The following is a 17,796-nucleotide window of genomic DNA, read 5'->3' as shown; positions in this document are numbered from 1 at the left end:
TCAATTTCTGATCAGGTCATGATCTCATGGGTCATGGGATTGAGCCCCACCTTGGGCTCCGCACTCGGTGTGGAGTCTGCTTGAAAGAGTCTCTCCCTTTGCTGCCCCGCCCCGGGTATGCGAACGGGCTCTCTCTCTCTCTTTTTCTCACTCGCAAATAAATAAATCTTTGTATTATGTCCTTCATCTTAATTGACTGCTTAGAGGCAGCGTGGTTAACAAAGTGTCTCAGAAAGACCTGGCCTTGGGGCGCGTGGGTGGCTCAGTCAGTTAAGCATCTTGCCTTCTGCTTAGGTCATCATCCCTCGATCCTGGGATTGAGCCCCACACTGGGCTCCGTGCTCCACGGGGAGCCTGCTTCTCCCTCTGCCTGCCACTCCCCCTGCTTGTGCTCTCTCTCTCTCTCTGTCAAATAAATAAATAAATGAATGAATCTCTTGGAAAAAAAAAAAAGAAAGAAAGAAAGACGTGGACTTAAGCTCTGACACTCAAAGTAGTAAGTCTCTCTGCCACTCCCCCTGCTTGTGCTCTCTCTCACTCTCTCAAATAAATATATAAATATATAAATAAATCTCTCTAAAAAAAAAAAAGAAAGAAAAGAAAGAAAGAGAGACCTAGCCTTGAGCTCTGACACTCAAAGTAGTAAGTCTCTCTCCTTATATGCAAGATGGACCTGTTTAGCATAGGTGCTGAAGGGGTTGGATCACAAGTCCTCTCCAAACTTCCCCAGCTTTCACACTCTATCTGGCTGACCATTCGGAGGAATGTAGTTAATGTGGCCACAAAAGAAATGCCAGCTTGGAAAATCAGGAAATGGAGTTTCCATTTACTTTTTCCATTCCATTCCATATACACTTTTCTGTGAATGACGTGTGGAGCTGGATGTCCAGTCCAGCAAGCATTGCTGGTCCACATTGCATGCCAGTCCCTGGGCTAGGTGCTTGCCCAGGTGTTACTCTTTTTCATGCTTCCAAAACATTACATCTGATACATGGTGAGGTATCAGAAAATAAAGTAGAGCCAATTCTGCAGGGAAGCAGAGCACTTTAAGTTTCTCTACCTTTCCTCCTTCAGCTGCTGAAGAGTAGAGGATCATCTTAAAGACAGATGAAGACTCAGGTACCTGCATGAAGACATTTTCTTAGTGTCTGTCCTCCAATTACAGGTCAGGGGTTACCAAACTCACTGTGTTCGAGGACAGTAGAGGGCTGGGCATACAACCACGCTGTACTTTAGGGGCAGATTTAGCAACTTCCGAGGGTTTTTTGAATATCCTTTAAATTTTCTCTTAATAGTACTGTAGTGTAACCAGTAGTGACATTTAAATAGTATAAGAGTTAAGGTGATTTCTACCTTCCCTTCTTTCTGACTTTTGAATATAACCCATGTAAGTATAAGATGAAATTCCAACCTAATAATACTCCCTAACTGTGTCACAGTATGGTGTTGAAGATCTTTCTCTGTAAAAGTAAAATCTATAAAGTCATGTAAATATAAGGATAGTTGTTAACTCTAACTCTGACTAAGTTCATCCTGGATCAGTTCCCTCATTTGGGAGGTAAAGACGCTGCACTGGAAGCATCTTTGATCCTTCAGGTCACCGGTCTACCTTTTCCACCTCTTGGTGCACGCTCTTCTGCAGCAGCTCTGGTTTCCAGATCAAATCTGCCAGCTCTGCTACTTCTCTGCGGCTGGTGGAGGCTTCACAATGTTTCCTAGTTGAACCCTCTTTCCCTTCTGCACCCTGGCCCTGGCTATTCTCTTTCATCATCATTCGTGAGCTGTTGACTTTGGATTCTAAATATCTAACCCAGAGCTGTTCCATTGCACGTCCCATGGGTGCTTGTAATTCACTACATCCACTGGAACTCACCTGCATCCCCCACTCTGCTTCCCTCAGAATCACTTGTGTTTCTTATGCCACAGATGGCCCCAGCCAGCCAGTCCCTCAACCAGAAAACTGGGTCCTGCATTACTTTTTTTCTCTACATTTAATGACAGATGTTGCGTTTTCCTTCTAGCCATTTCTGTGTTTTTGCCTCTCTTTATCCCTGCTAACTCTGTCTTTTTCCAGTCCATTCCGTCTTCCTTTGACCATCTGATAAGTTGTTCTTTTTCCCAGTAGACTTGCCTCCCACAAATCTATACCTCCTGGTGCTAGCAGGGTCATTAAAAAAAAAACCCACAAAAACATAAATTTTACTTTTGAATAGGCTTCAGGCAAATGGTATTACAATTCAGGCAGTTCCAAAAGAAGCATGTAGGAAAAAAGTTCACCTCCCTTCCCACTTGTTTCATCTGTGTTGCCCTCTGCGCCAGTCACCCTTACCAGCCGGCCGGGTCAGTGATCGTGCAGGGTTAACGCTCATTACGCCACTCCCTTAGGTTGAAGGCAGATTCTGGGGCCTGGCTCTCGGCGCCCTCTGTGTGCTGGTGCCGCTTGCTGCCTTTTGTCGCACGTGTTGGCCGGGAGGACACCTGCTCCTGCTGTATTCTGAGCTGCTTCATGCTTCGCTGCCTGCAATTCTGTTCTCCTTTGTCTGCTGTCTTTTCTCTCCCTGTGACTGGCTAAATGCCTTGTTATCCTCAGGACCTTTCAGGTGTTACCTTCTGAAAGGCACCCTCTTTGATGTCCCTCTGTCACCCTGGGTTGTCCCTGTCCTGGGTCTTGCAGACTTTGTGCTCACCTCCTATACCTATGGCGTGGGCAGAGGTGATCTCTTCCTTGCTTCCTCCCTTACTGCCCTGTGAGCAGGAGTCACATCTGTTTGTCTTTCCTTCCCCAGTACTTAGCCCAGAGCCGGTTTCTCTCACCCCAAACCGTAAGTCCAGAAACTTTGTGGTATTAATCGATTTGAATTGATTGCCAACATTTAGAACTTAGAGGCTTTACATCAATTCAGTTTTTAGCTCTTTGGGGGAAAAAAATTGAGAGTCTGGTCCACGTTCCCATATGGCGATACTTTCCTGGAGGTGTGAGGTAGTTGTCCTCTCTGGGGGACATTTACTCCTATCAGGGTCCCCACCATGTTGTCCTTGCACTGTTTTATTTTTTTTTTCCCTACCAGGCCCATTCTGTTAATTTCGTTGCTTGCTTGATGCCTGTGGACATTTGTGTTTGCCACGCTCGGTGTAGGAGGTCTCCAAGGGCTCTTCTTGTTCTGACATTCTGGGATTTAAATCTGTGGTAAGCAGCCGGTGGATCTAATTTGAGCTCATAGAAAACTGAAAGACTAGTGAACGAAATCTCCAAGGCAACAGCCTGAGGCAAGGAGAGGAATCTTTTTAGAACCATAATATTGGGCAGTGCCTCTTTAGGGTTTGGGGTGTCCAGGACCAGGAGCCACCGACAGACCCAACTTCCTGCAAGCTTGTTCTTTTGGAAACTGCCCCAGGTGCTCAGCCTCATTGGAGAAACCCTAGGCCCAGCTTGGAAAGGGTAGTGAGCTGCAATTTATCTCCTGGCACCCAGCAGAGCCTCAGACAGTGTCGCCCCAAATGGCCTTGGCCCCGGCTGTGCAGGCCTAGTTCCTGCCGATTCACCACAGAACCTCGGGCAAGCTGCTTCTCTGCACCACACCTTCTCCATTCTTACTTGAGGAGGATGCCTCCTCTCCTGCCCAGAAGTGAGCTGGGGCTGTGAACTCATTTGGTGAACATCAAAGCATTTGCTAATACAAAGAGTAATGCTTAGGAAGTTGCCTCCACATTGCTACTTCTCACATGTGTCTAGATGAGTAACATGTTAAGACTAAAAAAGTGCTAATTTTCATATTGACATTCTCCTAATTTAAGTAGGCTGTCTGTTTTATGAGTACATAGTGCTCCCCCTCCCACCCTTTCCCCGGGGGCTCAGTAAAGCATCATCAAGTGGGGGGAAATGTGACAGGCAAATATTTTTATTTTTCTTGAATTGGCCATTCTGAGAACAGGGTTACTTGTCACGTCACAGTGGCTCTGTATTCCTGCCTTACTTGTGCAGGTATCACTGTTAGGGGCCCAGGGTCGGGATCCATGTCTTTGTCTGGGCACTGAAGACTTCCTATGATGACCTTGGGCAAGTTGTCTCACCTCCCTGACTCCAATTTCTTCATCTGTAAAATGGGAATGCGTTTAGCCCGGGGCCTGGCATGGGAACTGGCTCAGTGGATGTTAGGTAGGTTGTTTCTATCATTATCTCTAAACAGGAGTTCCTGTCCCCATTCCTACATCTGAGTTCCTCTGCCCCAGCTGTGAGCTTTGTTGCCCCGTTCTGGAGGAGGGGAGCATGACATCCGCTCTGTGGTCTGCCCCGGCAGCACTCTGATGCTGGGGATTCCGTAATTTCTTTCTCCACAGGCAACCTCTTGCAGCATCCTATGTAGTGTGTTTACTTGCCTAGGGAACAGAGCTGCCTGAATGGATTTAGAATGTCACACACACGCTTACAGAGCGGTGCTCCGCTCGGCGATGGTGCCTCCCTCCCCCAGTGAGCCAGGCCTGGGCCTTGCTGTCATCTTTCCCTCGTTTTTCCTTTAAGACTTCTTGCAAAATGCATCTTATTTTTAAATGCCAAATGTTCGTAATTTCTCATGAATCCTTTCAGGCTTTTTCCAAGCCTCCATATACAAGCACACTCTTTCCCTTTTTATAGCACAAATGAGAACATAGTGCATATACCACTTGGTAAATTGGTTTTTTCACTTGCCCTGTGCATTCATTCAGATGCCAGATCTCTAGTTACTTCACTTGCATGGAGTCTTTTGCAACGACCCCCACCCCGATTCCTGCAGAGATGACACTTTCTAGCCCTCTCGCTCCTGATGTGCCCTGTTTGTGGCAGCGACCCTGCCTCCAGCCCTTTTGTGACCTCAGCACCTCTTGCTGCTTTGCCAGGCTATTCTGTGTGAAGAGGAGATGGTGACCAAGGCCCTGCTTAGAAAGCACCAGCGGCTCCCAGTTGACTGCAGAAAAAATTCCATTCTCCTTATCTTCTCCTTCAAGGCCCTCACTGGGTAGAGCCCGCCAGCTGTGCACATCTTCCTTCCTTCATGGACCTGCGCTCGGTCAGGCTGAACCTCAGACTTCTTCCTCTGTGCCTTCCATGTGCCCTTCCTCTCTGGAACACCCCTCAACTCCTACCCGTTCTATGGTCGTTTGTTCAGGCCCGTCTCAGGCCGTGTCCCTTCCAACTGACACTTAGGTGCCTTCTGGAGAGCTCCTGGGTATGCTAGCTCAGCTTCTCTCACCTGACGGCTTAGCAGCTCATGTTCTCGGGGCCTTTCACCTTACCCCCCTGTCTGACCATAAGCTCTTTGAGTACAAGGTTCTTGGCTGTTATATCCTACATACTCCCTTGTAATAGCTCGGTGTTATGGACCTGGGCCTTTAATGAGAATTTCTTTAGTTAATGTGTTTAACAAATATTTGAGTATCTCCAGTGTCCGGGCACTTTCTAGGTCCCGAGGATACAGCAAAGGGCAAAGCAGAATCCCATGGAGCTTGTGTTCCGGTGGGAGTGATAACGAGTAGGTGGTCACATGTGTATTCTATGCCGTGGCTAACAACCAGTGCTTTGAGAGAAATGAGGCCGAGGAAGGGTGGGAGGGCGTGGTGGCGGGGTCTTGACTTCAGACAGGGTCAGCAGGGAGAGGCAGGAAGTGCCTTTTGTGGCCAGGCCTACTTGTGACTGGCTGGTGTGCCCTGGTGTCTCTTAGCCAATCCTGGCTCCTTCGCCCTTCATTGCTTTGGCAGTAGTTGGCCCTTCTTGGGGGGCCCTCCTGCCTGTGAGTGCTGCTCAGTAAGTTCCTCCTTCCCTGCTCTTGTCAGGGTCAGCATCCCTTTGCCCCCAGAGCTGACTGGCACAGAGGTTCAGGAGTCCGGCAGCCTGCTGTACAGTGGGGCTTGCACCCTGGGAGCTGTGGGAGCTTCCCGGCAGGGGGCGAGTGCTGTAACCTTTTTGTGTCTTGGCTTCCTCAATGGGAAAGCCGGCTTTATACTGTGATTAAGGAGGTGGTTTGTGCAGAGTGAGTGCTGACTGCCTGTCACGGTTAGTATTAGTAGAGGTTAGTATTAGTAGAGGGCATTACAACCTGTAGCTATTGTGACTCTGATCTGCTCTGATATATTGGGGCAGTGGGACAGTGCTCCTTCCTATCATTGTTCTTCCATCGCAAATGGGGAATACCCATGTGTGTTTTGTAAGGCAGCACTCTGCTCCCCAGCCTTCTAGTTGTGAGGTGGCCATGTGACTTACAGCCCCGTGTGATTTGATAAAGAAACCTCTTGCCCCCTCTTTGGGAACTTGCCTATACATTCAATGCTTTCGGGTGAGGGAAGCATTTTGGTTGCCATCATGGAATGGCAATCGGTAGGAAGTGGGGCCTGGGTTCCCAGCCGTGTTTGTTACCATGGAAGTGTTGAATTCTCCAAGCACGTGTGCCTTTGATTGAGGCCTGATTTGGGCTGTCTGCGGCCTTCCCACCCACTGCCACAATGCTGGTGGAGGGTGGTGGGCTGGACTGGGGGGAGGTTGTCCCTGGAGACGTGGGGAGGCATCAGGTGCATGTGCCATGGTGGAGGCCGGATAAGGCCCCCTCCCCAGAGTCCTGACGTCACTCAAGGCTGAGGGCAGGTGAGGTTTGAGCCACCAGTTGTCAGAGCCAGAGGGTGCTTTAAAAAGACTCTGCCCAATTTAATTCTGTGCAGATTATGGAAGAGGAGGGAAGAAACCTGCTCAAGGTCACAAAGCTGCATGTGGAACACTTAGAACAACACTCAATTTATAGTACATGGCAGCTGTTAACTATCATTACTGTTACTGATTAGTTCATGCAGTTTTGCACACTTGGTATGTGCCTTGTATGGGTGATAATATTTGTATACTGCTTTGCCATTTCCCATAATAGCTAATATTGGTTGTTGACTTGGTGCCGACTGCTTTGTGTAGATTGCTGCATTTAATCCTCGCCATAGCCCCACAGTCTGGACCATTAATTATTTCCATCTCACAGATGAAGAAACTGATTTACAGATAAGAAGTCCCCTGCCCAATGTCACGTAGTTAGCAAGCAGCTGAGTTGGGATTCAAACCCAGGCCTGTCTGACCCCAAACCACTGAACTCCTGAACCGTATGATGTAGTCAGTCCAGCCTCAAGGGGTCCCCATTTTGTAGGTGAGAGACATGCTCAGAGAAGCCAGAGAACGGGGTCCAGGCCACACAGCGGAGCACAGGTAGTGCTCCTCTTTCCCTGCACTGCTCTGGATGTGGCCCTCTGTCTCCTGACCACACAGGATCCTGTCTGGCCACCTCTCATAGCACAATGACCAGTGGGCCTCTGGCACCGAGCTCCCAGACCCGTCTGGCTCCGGAGGCCCCCATTCTGGTTCTGTTGGTACAGGGAGCATTGCCCAGATGGTGTTTATTCTCGCATGACTACTGTGTGTATATGTATATTTGTTGATTAAAATATTACTTGCTGTATTTTGTAGCAACATTAAAAAATATTACAAATCTCCTACTGCCAACAAGAAGCTTGCCAATGTTTTCCTTAACCCCTCACTCACCAAGTGGTGTGGTTCAGTTGATGCCCCCCGAGGCTGGGCTGAGGAAATCGGAGCCTGTGACTCACCTGTGTAGAACCCCACCAAAACTTCCTTGGTCCTTGGATCAAATTTGGGCTTTTTACATCAGTCTGCTAGGGTTTGTGGTCTTGCCTTTGCCTGCCTCCTTGGCCTGGTCATCTGGTCCCATTTTCCTTCTCACACACTGGCCTTCTGTCAGGCACTTGGATGTGCCAGACTCAGTTGTTCTCAGAGGCTTTGCACTTACTCGGGCCTCTGCTTGGTACTAGATAATTTTCTCCAGGATCTCAACATGTCGGCATGATCAGGGCCTCCTCATTTGGGGCGAGAGTATTAACATTAGTGTCCTCCCCTCTAAGGGGCCTTCCCCAATGCCTATGGCTTCCTGCACCGCCTCCCATGTCCCTGTCATACTGCAATGCTGTGTTTTATTCTTTCCTAGCACTTGTCACCTAACGTGGTTCACTGATCTTTAAGACACATGTTTTAATATCTCTGGAACAGGATATCACATAATAGGCAGAATATTAATTTCATTGGTGTTTTTTGTCTTTCTTCAGGTTATATGAAGATAACAGTGTGATTTACAATTGATGGTGTCTTAGGCTGGATGAAATAGGATTTGTGACATTATTTACTTATTTATTGTCTCTTACTTCCCCTGAGAATGTAAGCTCCATCAAACAGGGACCATGTCTCTTTCACTGCTGTTTTGTTGTTTCTTTTCACTCACAGTTTCTAGAATATTGCTGTCACACAATGGATACTTAATAAGCAGATACTTGATGAAGGAAAGTGCGTTGTCGTTCTGGTGCCGTTGGCCAGGCTGCTTCCTCTGGTCCCCGTGTGGCTGCACTACGGTGGTCTCTATGTGCAGTGCACGCTCTTCCTGGTCACGTGGCCCTTTTCCACAGTGAGGATTGGGGCATTACCAGCCATGGCTGCCTCTTTCATGCATATCACACATGCCATTGGTGCTTCACCCACACCCATATGGATTCTAGGACCACCCAGTGCTCTCTTCCCTCAGGACACATGCCCCGTACCCTCTGTCCCTCAGAGGACTGGTGCATCTCACCGAATCCACTTGCAGTTGGAGAGAGGAGGGGAGCGATGCCCTGTGGTGTGCTGGTAAAAGCTTAACAACCAGATTTCTGCCCAAGAAAGGGCCCTTATGTGTAGTATTTGCCAATTTCTGTGGTAGAAATACTCCCCATCATGGCCAATTTCAGGCTACTGTCATGAAGTCAACCAGCTTGCAAAATTACTGAAAATTTAAAAATCAGTTCTTCCAAGCTGGCTTCAGCACACCGTTGGGACACCCAAATCTTCTTTCCCTGTGGCCTGAGTTCATTGTTGAGTGCCAGCTCCATGTCCCCACCTGCCTGGAAGAGCATTCCACCTCAGCCATGCTATCGCCCTACATCCAACCTGGTGTCCCACCTTGGCCCTCTGTGCAGCAAATTTAAGCAAGATGGGCGCACTGTGCTGTGGAGGTACCCCTCCGCTTTCCAATACACTGACTCATTTCAGGTCTTAGTTGCTGTGGCCATAATGAAGGAGGGAGCCAACGGGCTTGTAGGGGCTCTTTCCCTGTCTCATTTGAGATTTTATATCTACATTCCATCTCATTTGCTGCTCTTTCAAAATAGTCTCTTGATTTCCCTTTTCCTGGCATTCTCAAGTTGTCCCACTAACTACAGATCAGAACTCCTTGTTCTTTTTTTTTTTTAAAGATTTTATTTATTTATTCGACAGAGAGAGAGACAGTGAGAGAGGGAACACAAGCAGGGGGAGTGGGAGAGGGAGAAGCAGGCTTCCCGCGGAGCAGGGAGCCCGATGCGGGGCTCGATCCCAGGACCCTGAGAAGGCAGATGCTTAATTGACTGAGCCACTCAGGTGCCCCATGGAACTCCTTGTTCTTAACTCTGCATCTCCTTTGTTCCTTACTGAGGCAGCACCAGGCAAAGCCTCTCATTCCATGCCACCACCACTGCTGCTGGTGCCGCAGGCCCTTGTCACTTCATGACCAAGATCCCACTGCCCACTCCATGTGCTCCCTGTAGCACTGCTGAGAACACAGCCTGTGTTCTTTCCTGGCTCCGAAACTTTCAGCAATGCTCTGCAATTGTTGGAGCCCTTCTGCCTGACTTTGAAGCTTCTCTCAGTACCGGCTTCATCCAAATCCACCTTTACAACCCACACCTTCCAAAATGAACTTAGGGCTGCAGGCACCCTGCTCTCTGACTACCCGTTCCCCTTTTCTCTGTGCCCCACCTTGTACCATGAGAGACACCCCCTGTCCCCCAATACCCCATAGCGTCTGTTGAATCCTGCTCCCATCCTCAGGAACCCACACAGGTGCACCTTTCATGGGATACCCTGCTTTTGCTGAGTGACATCCTGTCTGGACTGCTCATTTTTGTCTTTTGTTCTCTCTTTTTATTTGTAGCTGTTTTGTTGAGATATGACTCAACATACCATACAACTCACCCATTTAAAGCATATAAGTCAGTGGGTTTTAGAATTTTCACAGGGATGTGTAACTATCATCACAGTCATTTTTAGAACATTTTCACCAAGCCCAAGGCAACCACTAACCTGCTTTTTGTCTTTAGAAGTTTGCCTGTTCTGGACATTTTGAATAAGTGGAATCATATAACGTGTTGCCTTTTGTGTCTGGCTTACTTCCCTTGGCATAATGGTTTCAGGTTCGTGCATTTGGTAGCATGTATTAGTACTTCGTTCTTTTTTACAGCCATATAGTGTTCTGTTGTGTAGATAGACCACATTTTACTTACCTATTAGTCATTTGATGAACATTTGGGTTCTTCCCACTTTTTGGCTATTATGGATAATGCTGATAAGAGCGTTCACATACAAATTTTTGTGTGGATATATTCATTTCTCTTGAGTAGATACCTGGGAGTGGAATTGCTGGATCAAATGGTAACTCTCTGCTTAATGTTTTGAGGAACTTCCAGGCTGTTTTCCTCAGTAGCGGTGGAACTTTATATTGCCATCAGCAATGTGTGAGGGCTTTGATTTCTCCATATCCTTGCCAACATTTGTTATTATCTGACTTTTGATTATAGCCTTCCTGGTGGGTATGAAGTGCTATCTATCTCATTGTGGTTTGAATTTGCATTTCTCTTATAAGTAGTGATATTGAGCATCTTTTCATTTGCGTATTGGCCATTTGTATATCTTTCTTGGAGGAATATCTGTTCAGATATTTTTTTGCTCATTTTTAAAATTGGGTTATTTTTCTTTGTATTATTGAGTTGTGGGAATTCTTCATATCCCTTGTCACGTGTATGATTTGCAAATATTTTCTCCTATTTTGTAGATTGCCTTTTCACTTGCTTTATTGTGTCTTTTGGTACATAAAACTTTTTACTTTTTTTTTCTTTAAAGATTTTATTTATTTATTTGACACAGACAGAGATAACGAGAGCAGGAACACAAGCAGTGGGAATGGGAGAGGGAGAAGCAGGCTTCCTGCTGAGCAGGAAGCCCGATGCGGGGCTCGATCCCAGGACCCTGGGATCATGACCTGAGCTGAAGGCAGACGCTTAATGACTGAGCCACTTAGGCGCCCAAAACTTTTTACTTTTGATGGAAGTCCAAAATATCTAATTTTCTTTGGTTACTTGTGCTTTTGGTGTCATATCTACAAATCCACTGCCAAAGCTGAGGTCATAAACACTTACCTCTATATTTTCTTTTATTTACCCTTAGATTGTTTTAGCTCCTACATTTAGGTCTCTGATCTATTTTGGGTTATTTTGTATAGTGTGAGGTAGCTATTCAACTTCCTTCTTTTGCATATCGAAATCCAGCTGTACCAATGTCATTTGTTGGAGAATAAATGAGGGTTCCTTCCCCCATTAAATTGTCTTGACTCCTTGTCAAGCAATTGAATGTAGACATATAGGCTTATTTCTGGATTCCCGATTCTCTTCCACTGCTGCATATGCTTGGTCTTCTCTTGTCCTATATTATTAATTAGCTATTTGATTTGTATTTATTTGAAATACTAGAGGGACTCAGTTGTTAGTATTATAATCTTTTGTTGCTAAAAAATGTCCATGGTAAACAGTTACAACACAGAAATGCCCAAAGTGAAAGTCCTGCCCCACCTGCACCTGGACCCCACTTGCAGGACATAACCATCGTGTTTCCTCTGTAGCTTTATAGATGTTCACTTCTGACCAGATACGTGTATTTGTGGATATGCATATATGTGAAAATTCAAATGCACGGCCACATTTGTGAATGTATACTTATGCTTACTGACATATTTATATCTGTATGTCTGCGTTTCTACAATTGCATTTCTCTTTTTACAAAATTGGGCTATACAAAGGGTTCTGTGACTTTAAACATCAGGAGGCTATCCCATACACCCTTCCATGTCAGTCGTACGTGTTTTACCTCATTCTTTCTTAATGGCTCCATCATATTTCATAGACGGTATATACCATCATTTCTTCAACCAGTTCCTTATTTATGTTTTTCCTTTTTTTCTTTTTTTCCCTATTCCATTTCTGCTGTGTACATGTGGGAGCACTTTTCTCGGCTGGGTACCTGGAAGTGGAGTTGCTGATCATTGCTTTTGTCTTAAAGTCATTTTTAACGTTTTCCCCTCAACTGTGCTTTATGATGCCTTGCACATATTAGGTACTTAATAAATATTTACTGAAGTGAACTCTTAAGGGTTTTTACTCTGGATTTATCCCTAGCTTGCCATTTGATTTTAGTAAGCTGTTTTATGACACCCTCATGCCTATTTCGCTTCCTCTGAAATGAGTGAAAATGTTGGTTATCCAGTCTTCATTAGGTGGAACTGTAGTGGAATGAGTCAAGCAGTGTTGTGATGTCTACTCTGTGTGTGGTGCTGGGGTTATACAGAGAGGAGTGGAAGGTCACCCCAGCCTTTGAGGTGTTTGCAGATCTTTAGGATGAGGCAGGTAGGACATATGGTACTTCCTTAAGAGCACACATGTGTTATGATGGGAGTGAAAAGGAAGGGGAGGATTGATGCTTGCCTTGGGTGCTGTCAGGGAAGGTTCCACAGATGAGGGACACTGAGATGCCCTCAAAGGAAGGGGAAGCTTTGGACTGGTGGAAATGTGCTGGGGCTGGACGGCTGCTGGTGGTTCTCGGCCAAGGAGCAGTGTAATGGATGCAGAGGAGGTGAGGAAAGTGATTCCATGGCGTGCAGGGTGGGGAGCAGTAGGAAACTACTGGAGAGCCAGCAGGGGACCTGCTGTGGTCAGCCTGGAATCCACACAGGTCTTTGGCACTAATCTGCTAGGCGCTGGGCCACCTTGAGAAGTTTTGAATAGAATTATATTCTTGAAGTTGGTTATTTCTGGATTTCTGGAAGAAGGCTTATTTCTGGATTCCCGATTCTCTTCCACTGCTGCATATGCTTGGTCTTCTCTTGTCCTGTATTATTAATTAACTATTTGATTTGTATTTATTTGTATTATTGAGTTGTGGGAATTCTTCATATCCCTTGTCACATGTATGATTTGCAAATATTTTCTCCTATTTTGTAGGTTGCCTTTTCACTTGCTTTATTGTGTTTTTTGGCACATAAAACTTTTTACTTTTTTTTTCTTTAAAAAAGGAGGAAGTGGTGTGCTCAGTCAACCGGGGGCATGGATAAAGGGGCATCTTCATTTGTAGAGGTTTCTTTTTTTTTTTAGTATATGTGCTGCCGAAGCGAGCACCATTTGTAGAGGTTTCTGTGATATAACTTCTTCCCTCTCCCTCTCTTCCCATCCCTCAATTCTTCCCTTAGCTGTCTGAAAATGTGGTTAACCGCATGAAGGATTCCAGCCAGTCTTGCCAAGCAGGCCAGCCTACTTCCCCTCCTGCCCCTCCACCTTCGACATTTGGCACCTCTAAAGGCCCAGAGAAAGGTATGGCGGTTTGCAGGGATTCTGTGGAGGGCGGGAGTGGGGTGTGAAAGGAATGACAAACAGCCTTCCTGTCAGAACAGATTTGACAGCTAATGTGGCTCCTGTTTGTTTCTGGGTGATGTAAGCAACTCCTTTCTGATAACTGCTTTTCAGGAGAGTGTGGCTTTCATGCATGACAGATGCTGTCTGCTCTGATGAAAGCAGCACATTTAGTCAGAGTGCCTGTGACTGGGGCTAGACTGGTTTCCCTCACTGTTTCAGTTTCTCCATATGTAACAAATGAGGCAAAAGGGCTTGGTAACTCAGGGAAGAAGTTGCTGTTAAGGATCCCTAATAGACACATTGTCATTATTGTTCAGTATGGTTCAAAGAGTGATAGGGATTTATGTGAATTGGGCCAGCTTAAGGGAATTGAGTTGATGACTTGACCGTTGACCTCAGTACCTCGAACCAAACACTCACATCAAGTGGTACTGATCTGGCTCCTGGGACGGTTCACCCTGGGCTTCTAGCAAGGCCTGCCACCCCGTACCTTACAGGGATTCCTCTTCCCGTGCCCATGCCAGGCTCACAACTCATTTGTTCCTTCCTCTGTGGGGTCCATGACAAATTAAGAAATTTGTGCTTTTCTCCAAACAATGACTTTCAGCAAACACAAAAGAATGAAACAATTTAAAAAGGGATATAAGGTACAGAAATATTAAGATATTACAAATAAATTTGGACAATCTTTGGGGCAGCTGCTACTCTCTTCAATAAATACCTCTTTATGAGAGTCTTGGTCTTACCTATCACCTGCAGCTGACTTTTCGGCCAGTCTTCCTTATTAGGTTGTAAGACGGTAGAAGATATCCCCACCATTCAGTGTTTACTGGCTACTGGCCAGGGATCAGGACAAGTACCTCGTGCTGGTGCACAGAGATGTGTAGACAGGGATGCCCCCCCCCTTGTGGCACACACGGCTCTAGTTAAGGAGCCAGATGTATAACCCTGTAGGTTACATGTATCACGATGAGGCAACACTAGAAGCATGCCCATGGCTAGGATAGCACAGAGGAGTGACTGGTTATTTTAGGGAGGGGCTTCCAGGGGAGATGATGTTTAAACTGGATTTTGAAAGATAGAGCAATGGCAGATGGGCAGTTCAGGCATGGTAAACAGCGTAAGTATAGTCCCAGAGGTGTGGCGCAGCTTGGCCTGTGTGGGGCCCTGGAAGTGATTTGCTGTCTCTGGAGTACAAAGTACAAGGAAAGGGGAGCGCTTGGGGCAGTGCTCAGGGGCCAGATTACAGACCTCTGCACAGAAGCCAGAGAGCTCTGCCTGCATCCTTAATGGCTGGGGGCTCTAGCCAGGGCTGCTACCAGCTTTCCTCTCTGTATCGTCTGCCTCAGGGCTTCCCGAGCAGTAGAGCAAACTAGTACCAGGTTTGGACCCATCCTGAGATCTTTTTGAATATCTATCAGTGAGGCGGCAAATGAGAGTCTTGAAACTCTCACAAGACGCTCTTGTCCTTTAAAAATGGGGTGGCTCTCCACGATATCTCTAGCAACTGACAGGAGCGGTGGGGGGTGGGAGGTTGAAGAGGGCTCTAACTTAACCCAGGACACTTGAATAAACTGGATTAACTGGTAAGAGGGAGAAAGTGATAAGTAAGCAAAGAAGGCCAAAATCTAACATGCACACATCAGCTTTAGCTTCGGAAGATGAAAGAAGCACTGGTCTCAGTTTTGGTAAGTTTCACCAGTTTAAGGAGCAAGAATGGTGGTTCATTTGTCATTTGGTTTTAGTTATAACAAAGTATTTTGCTGTTTAAATGATTGTGAGTTTGAGTTTCTGAATGCTGAAGAATAGTCAGCATAAATGGGCTATCTTGAAGTTGACTAATTTTAAGATATTTTTACTTTTAAAATCAGTGTTTGCTTTCATTTTAGTGATGGAACAAGATTAGAAAAAGAAGTTAAAATTAAATCTTATGTCATACCATACCTCAAAATAAATGTCAGAGGAAAGAAAAGATTTAAATGTATGAATTGAAGCCATAAGAGTACAATGATAATACATATAATAAGTAGACTTCCTAAGCACTCCATTAACTCCATCAAGAAACCCTAAATTAAGAAGAAAAGTGGGAAATGTAACTCTAAGGAATTAGACAATTTAGAAAAAAATAAATGAAGAATGAATGATAAACTAGGGAAATGTAACATGACAGAGTATTAACAGTCCTAACATAGAGAGTTCTTAGAGCTCTTTGACAACTCAATAGAAAATGTGTACGAATGGTTGTAAACATTTGATGAGGTTCTCCACTTTGCTAATAGTGAAGGACACACATTAATGAGTGCTCCCAAGGGGCAGGGAAGTGGGCAGGCTCTTACACACAAGGTGGGAGTATGGATTAGTGCCACATTCTCTGCCACAGGTAGATACATTATTTTCCTAGTTATGAAAAAAAAGTTGTATGAAAAGCAAAAGTAGATATGGTAAATTATATCTCAATAAAGCTGTTGTAAGTAAACAAATAAGAACAGAGGGCATTATGTCAGAGTAAAAACTGGGCAGCGGTTTACTATTTTTTATTCCCATTTGAGAACCTGGCATGCTACCCAGGAGCACTTAGGTGTGCCCACCTCGCCAGGTGGCACTGCTGTGCCCATCCTTCTGTGAGAGGTAGTCTGAAAGCATGAAACGTAGGATGAGTACTTTTGGAAGTGCCTCCCTGAAGGGTTGAGTGCTGGAGCCTCTGAGTTCAACGTGCTTTAAAAGGTCTTGGCAGTGGAATAGCAAATCCTCACATGTTCTTTCACAAAGCCTGGTTCTTCTACAGTATTTTTGTGCAGTCCTAGATGCTGCTGCTTTAGAAACCTGTGATGGAGGGGGAGGACATTTGGCCAAGCCACAGAAAAGTGTTGAGCTTTGGCTGAAAGATGGTTTGGGAAGGGTGAAGGCTGTGGAGGAGAGGGGAGTAGCAAAACCTTCAGTGTCACCAAGTGGTGGAGAGACAAGTGGACTGGGTTTGCTTGGAAATCACCAAGTTCATGGCCATCCAAAGGTAGCCCTGTAACAACTTAAGAGCCCATTAAGATTAGAGGTGATGAAGGTCCGGTGATAGATAAAATGTCATTAATATGAGGCATTTGCCACATTCAGGGTTAGAAATCTGTAGAATGGGCTCCTAAGGGAAACATTCAAGGAGCTCCTACTGCCAAAACAGAGACCTTGGAGGCTGTCCTTTGAGCATGGAGCAGAGTAGTGGGTCCTGCAGCCCTTCCGGGCCTGTGTTTGGGAGATGACCTAGAATCCAAGTAGTTGTAGAGTGAGGAGTGATGGATAGGGAACACTGCACTCAAGTAAGACTGGCTGGATCAACGATGTGTTCTGTGTCTGTCCTTGGGGCACATCCATCCAGGGAGGTCCACTCCTGAGCCCTTTCCTGGATGACCGCCATGCCTTTGTGGATCTTAGGCTGCTGCTGACTGGCCTTTTCTTCTCTTCCCTTTGCAGACTCCAAACTGCCCAGGTCTGAGTACGGTGGTGGCCGGCGGTCTTCCAGGATGGAGGAGGATTTCCTCAAGAGGTAAGCCCAAGTATCCATTCACCCCTGGCCCTGTGCTCTGACCAAACGCTCTCTCCTCACCAGGTACCTCCTCCTTGCCTGAAGGCCCAAGGGTTTGTCTCACATATTTTGTCTTATTGAGATTGCACAGGAATCCTATAGTTTAGGTGGCACTGGTCCTAGTTTAAAAATGAAGAAACACCAAAAGTATCCTGGGAGGGTTGACTGCTGATGTTCTTAAAAATTCACTTTATTTAAAAATTTTTTTTTTACTTTTTAAAAAATTTTATTTTATCTAAATTCAATTAATTAACATATAGTGTATTATTAGTTTCAGAGGTAGAGTTTAGTGATTCATCATTGCATAGAACACCCAGTGCTCATTACATCACTGAGTGCCCTCTTTAATGCTCATCACCCAGTTACCCCATCCCACCAAAAATTCACTTTAAAAAGCTAGGACTGAGTAGCTGAGTGGCTGGACCTTTTGTGTGTATGCATGCTGGCATATTTTTAAAGATATGGAGAAGAAAAAGAACCCTCACAATTCTAACTAGTTGCCTAGATAGACTGGCTCCAGAGTGTTGGTGACTTCCTATTGGCACAGGCCACACTCACAGAGAGCTGGCGACACCTCTGAATAGGGACCTCTGTCCCGTCCGCTGAGGCACAGAGGCCCTCAGAATGTGGTGTGCTTCCTGATTGTGCCCCGCACTAGTTATGTGACTCTGGAACATCACTGC

General features: G+C 45.8%; 1 protein-coding gene across 2 annotated transcripts in view; it reads left to right on the top strand.

Moving 5' to 3' along the window:
* The window catches only part of CHCHD6 (coiled-coil-helix-coiled-coil-helix domain containing 6), a 269,141-nt gene that overhangs the window by 6,779 nt on the left and 244,566 nt on the right, over window positions 1-17,796 (top strand). For both annotated transcript variants that reach the window (XM_025860282.1, XM_025860281.1), the window contains exons 2-3: window positions 13,377-13,497; window positions 17,002-17,074. In XM_025860282.1, the coding sequence (XP_025716067.1) occupies window positions 13,377-13,497; window positions 17,002-17,074 (194 nt within the window). The remainder of the gene's footprint in view (window positions 1-13,376; window positions 13,498-17,001; window positions 17,075-17,796) is intronic.

Source organism: Callorhinus ursinus, unplaced genomic scaffold (assembly GCF_003265705.2).
Source record: "Callorhinus ursinus isolate GAN/ISIS: 27379988/994484 unplaced genomic scaffold, GSC_fseal_2.0 scaffold119, whole genome shotgun sequence".
NCBI classification, from domain to species: domain Eukaryota; kingdom Metazoa; phylum Chordata; class Mammalia; order Carnivora; family Otariidae; genus Callorhinus; species Callorhinus ursinus.
Note: the sequence above shows the minus strand (reverse complement) of the source record. Positions and strands in the feature narration are given on the sequence as shown.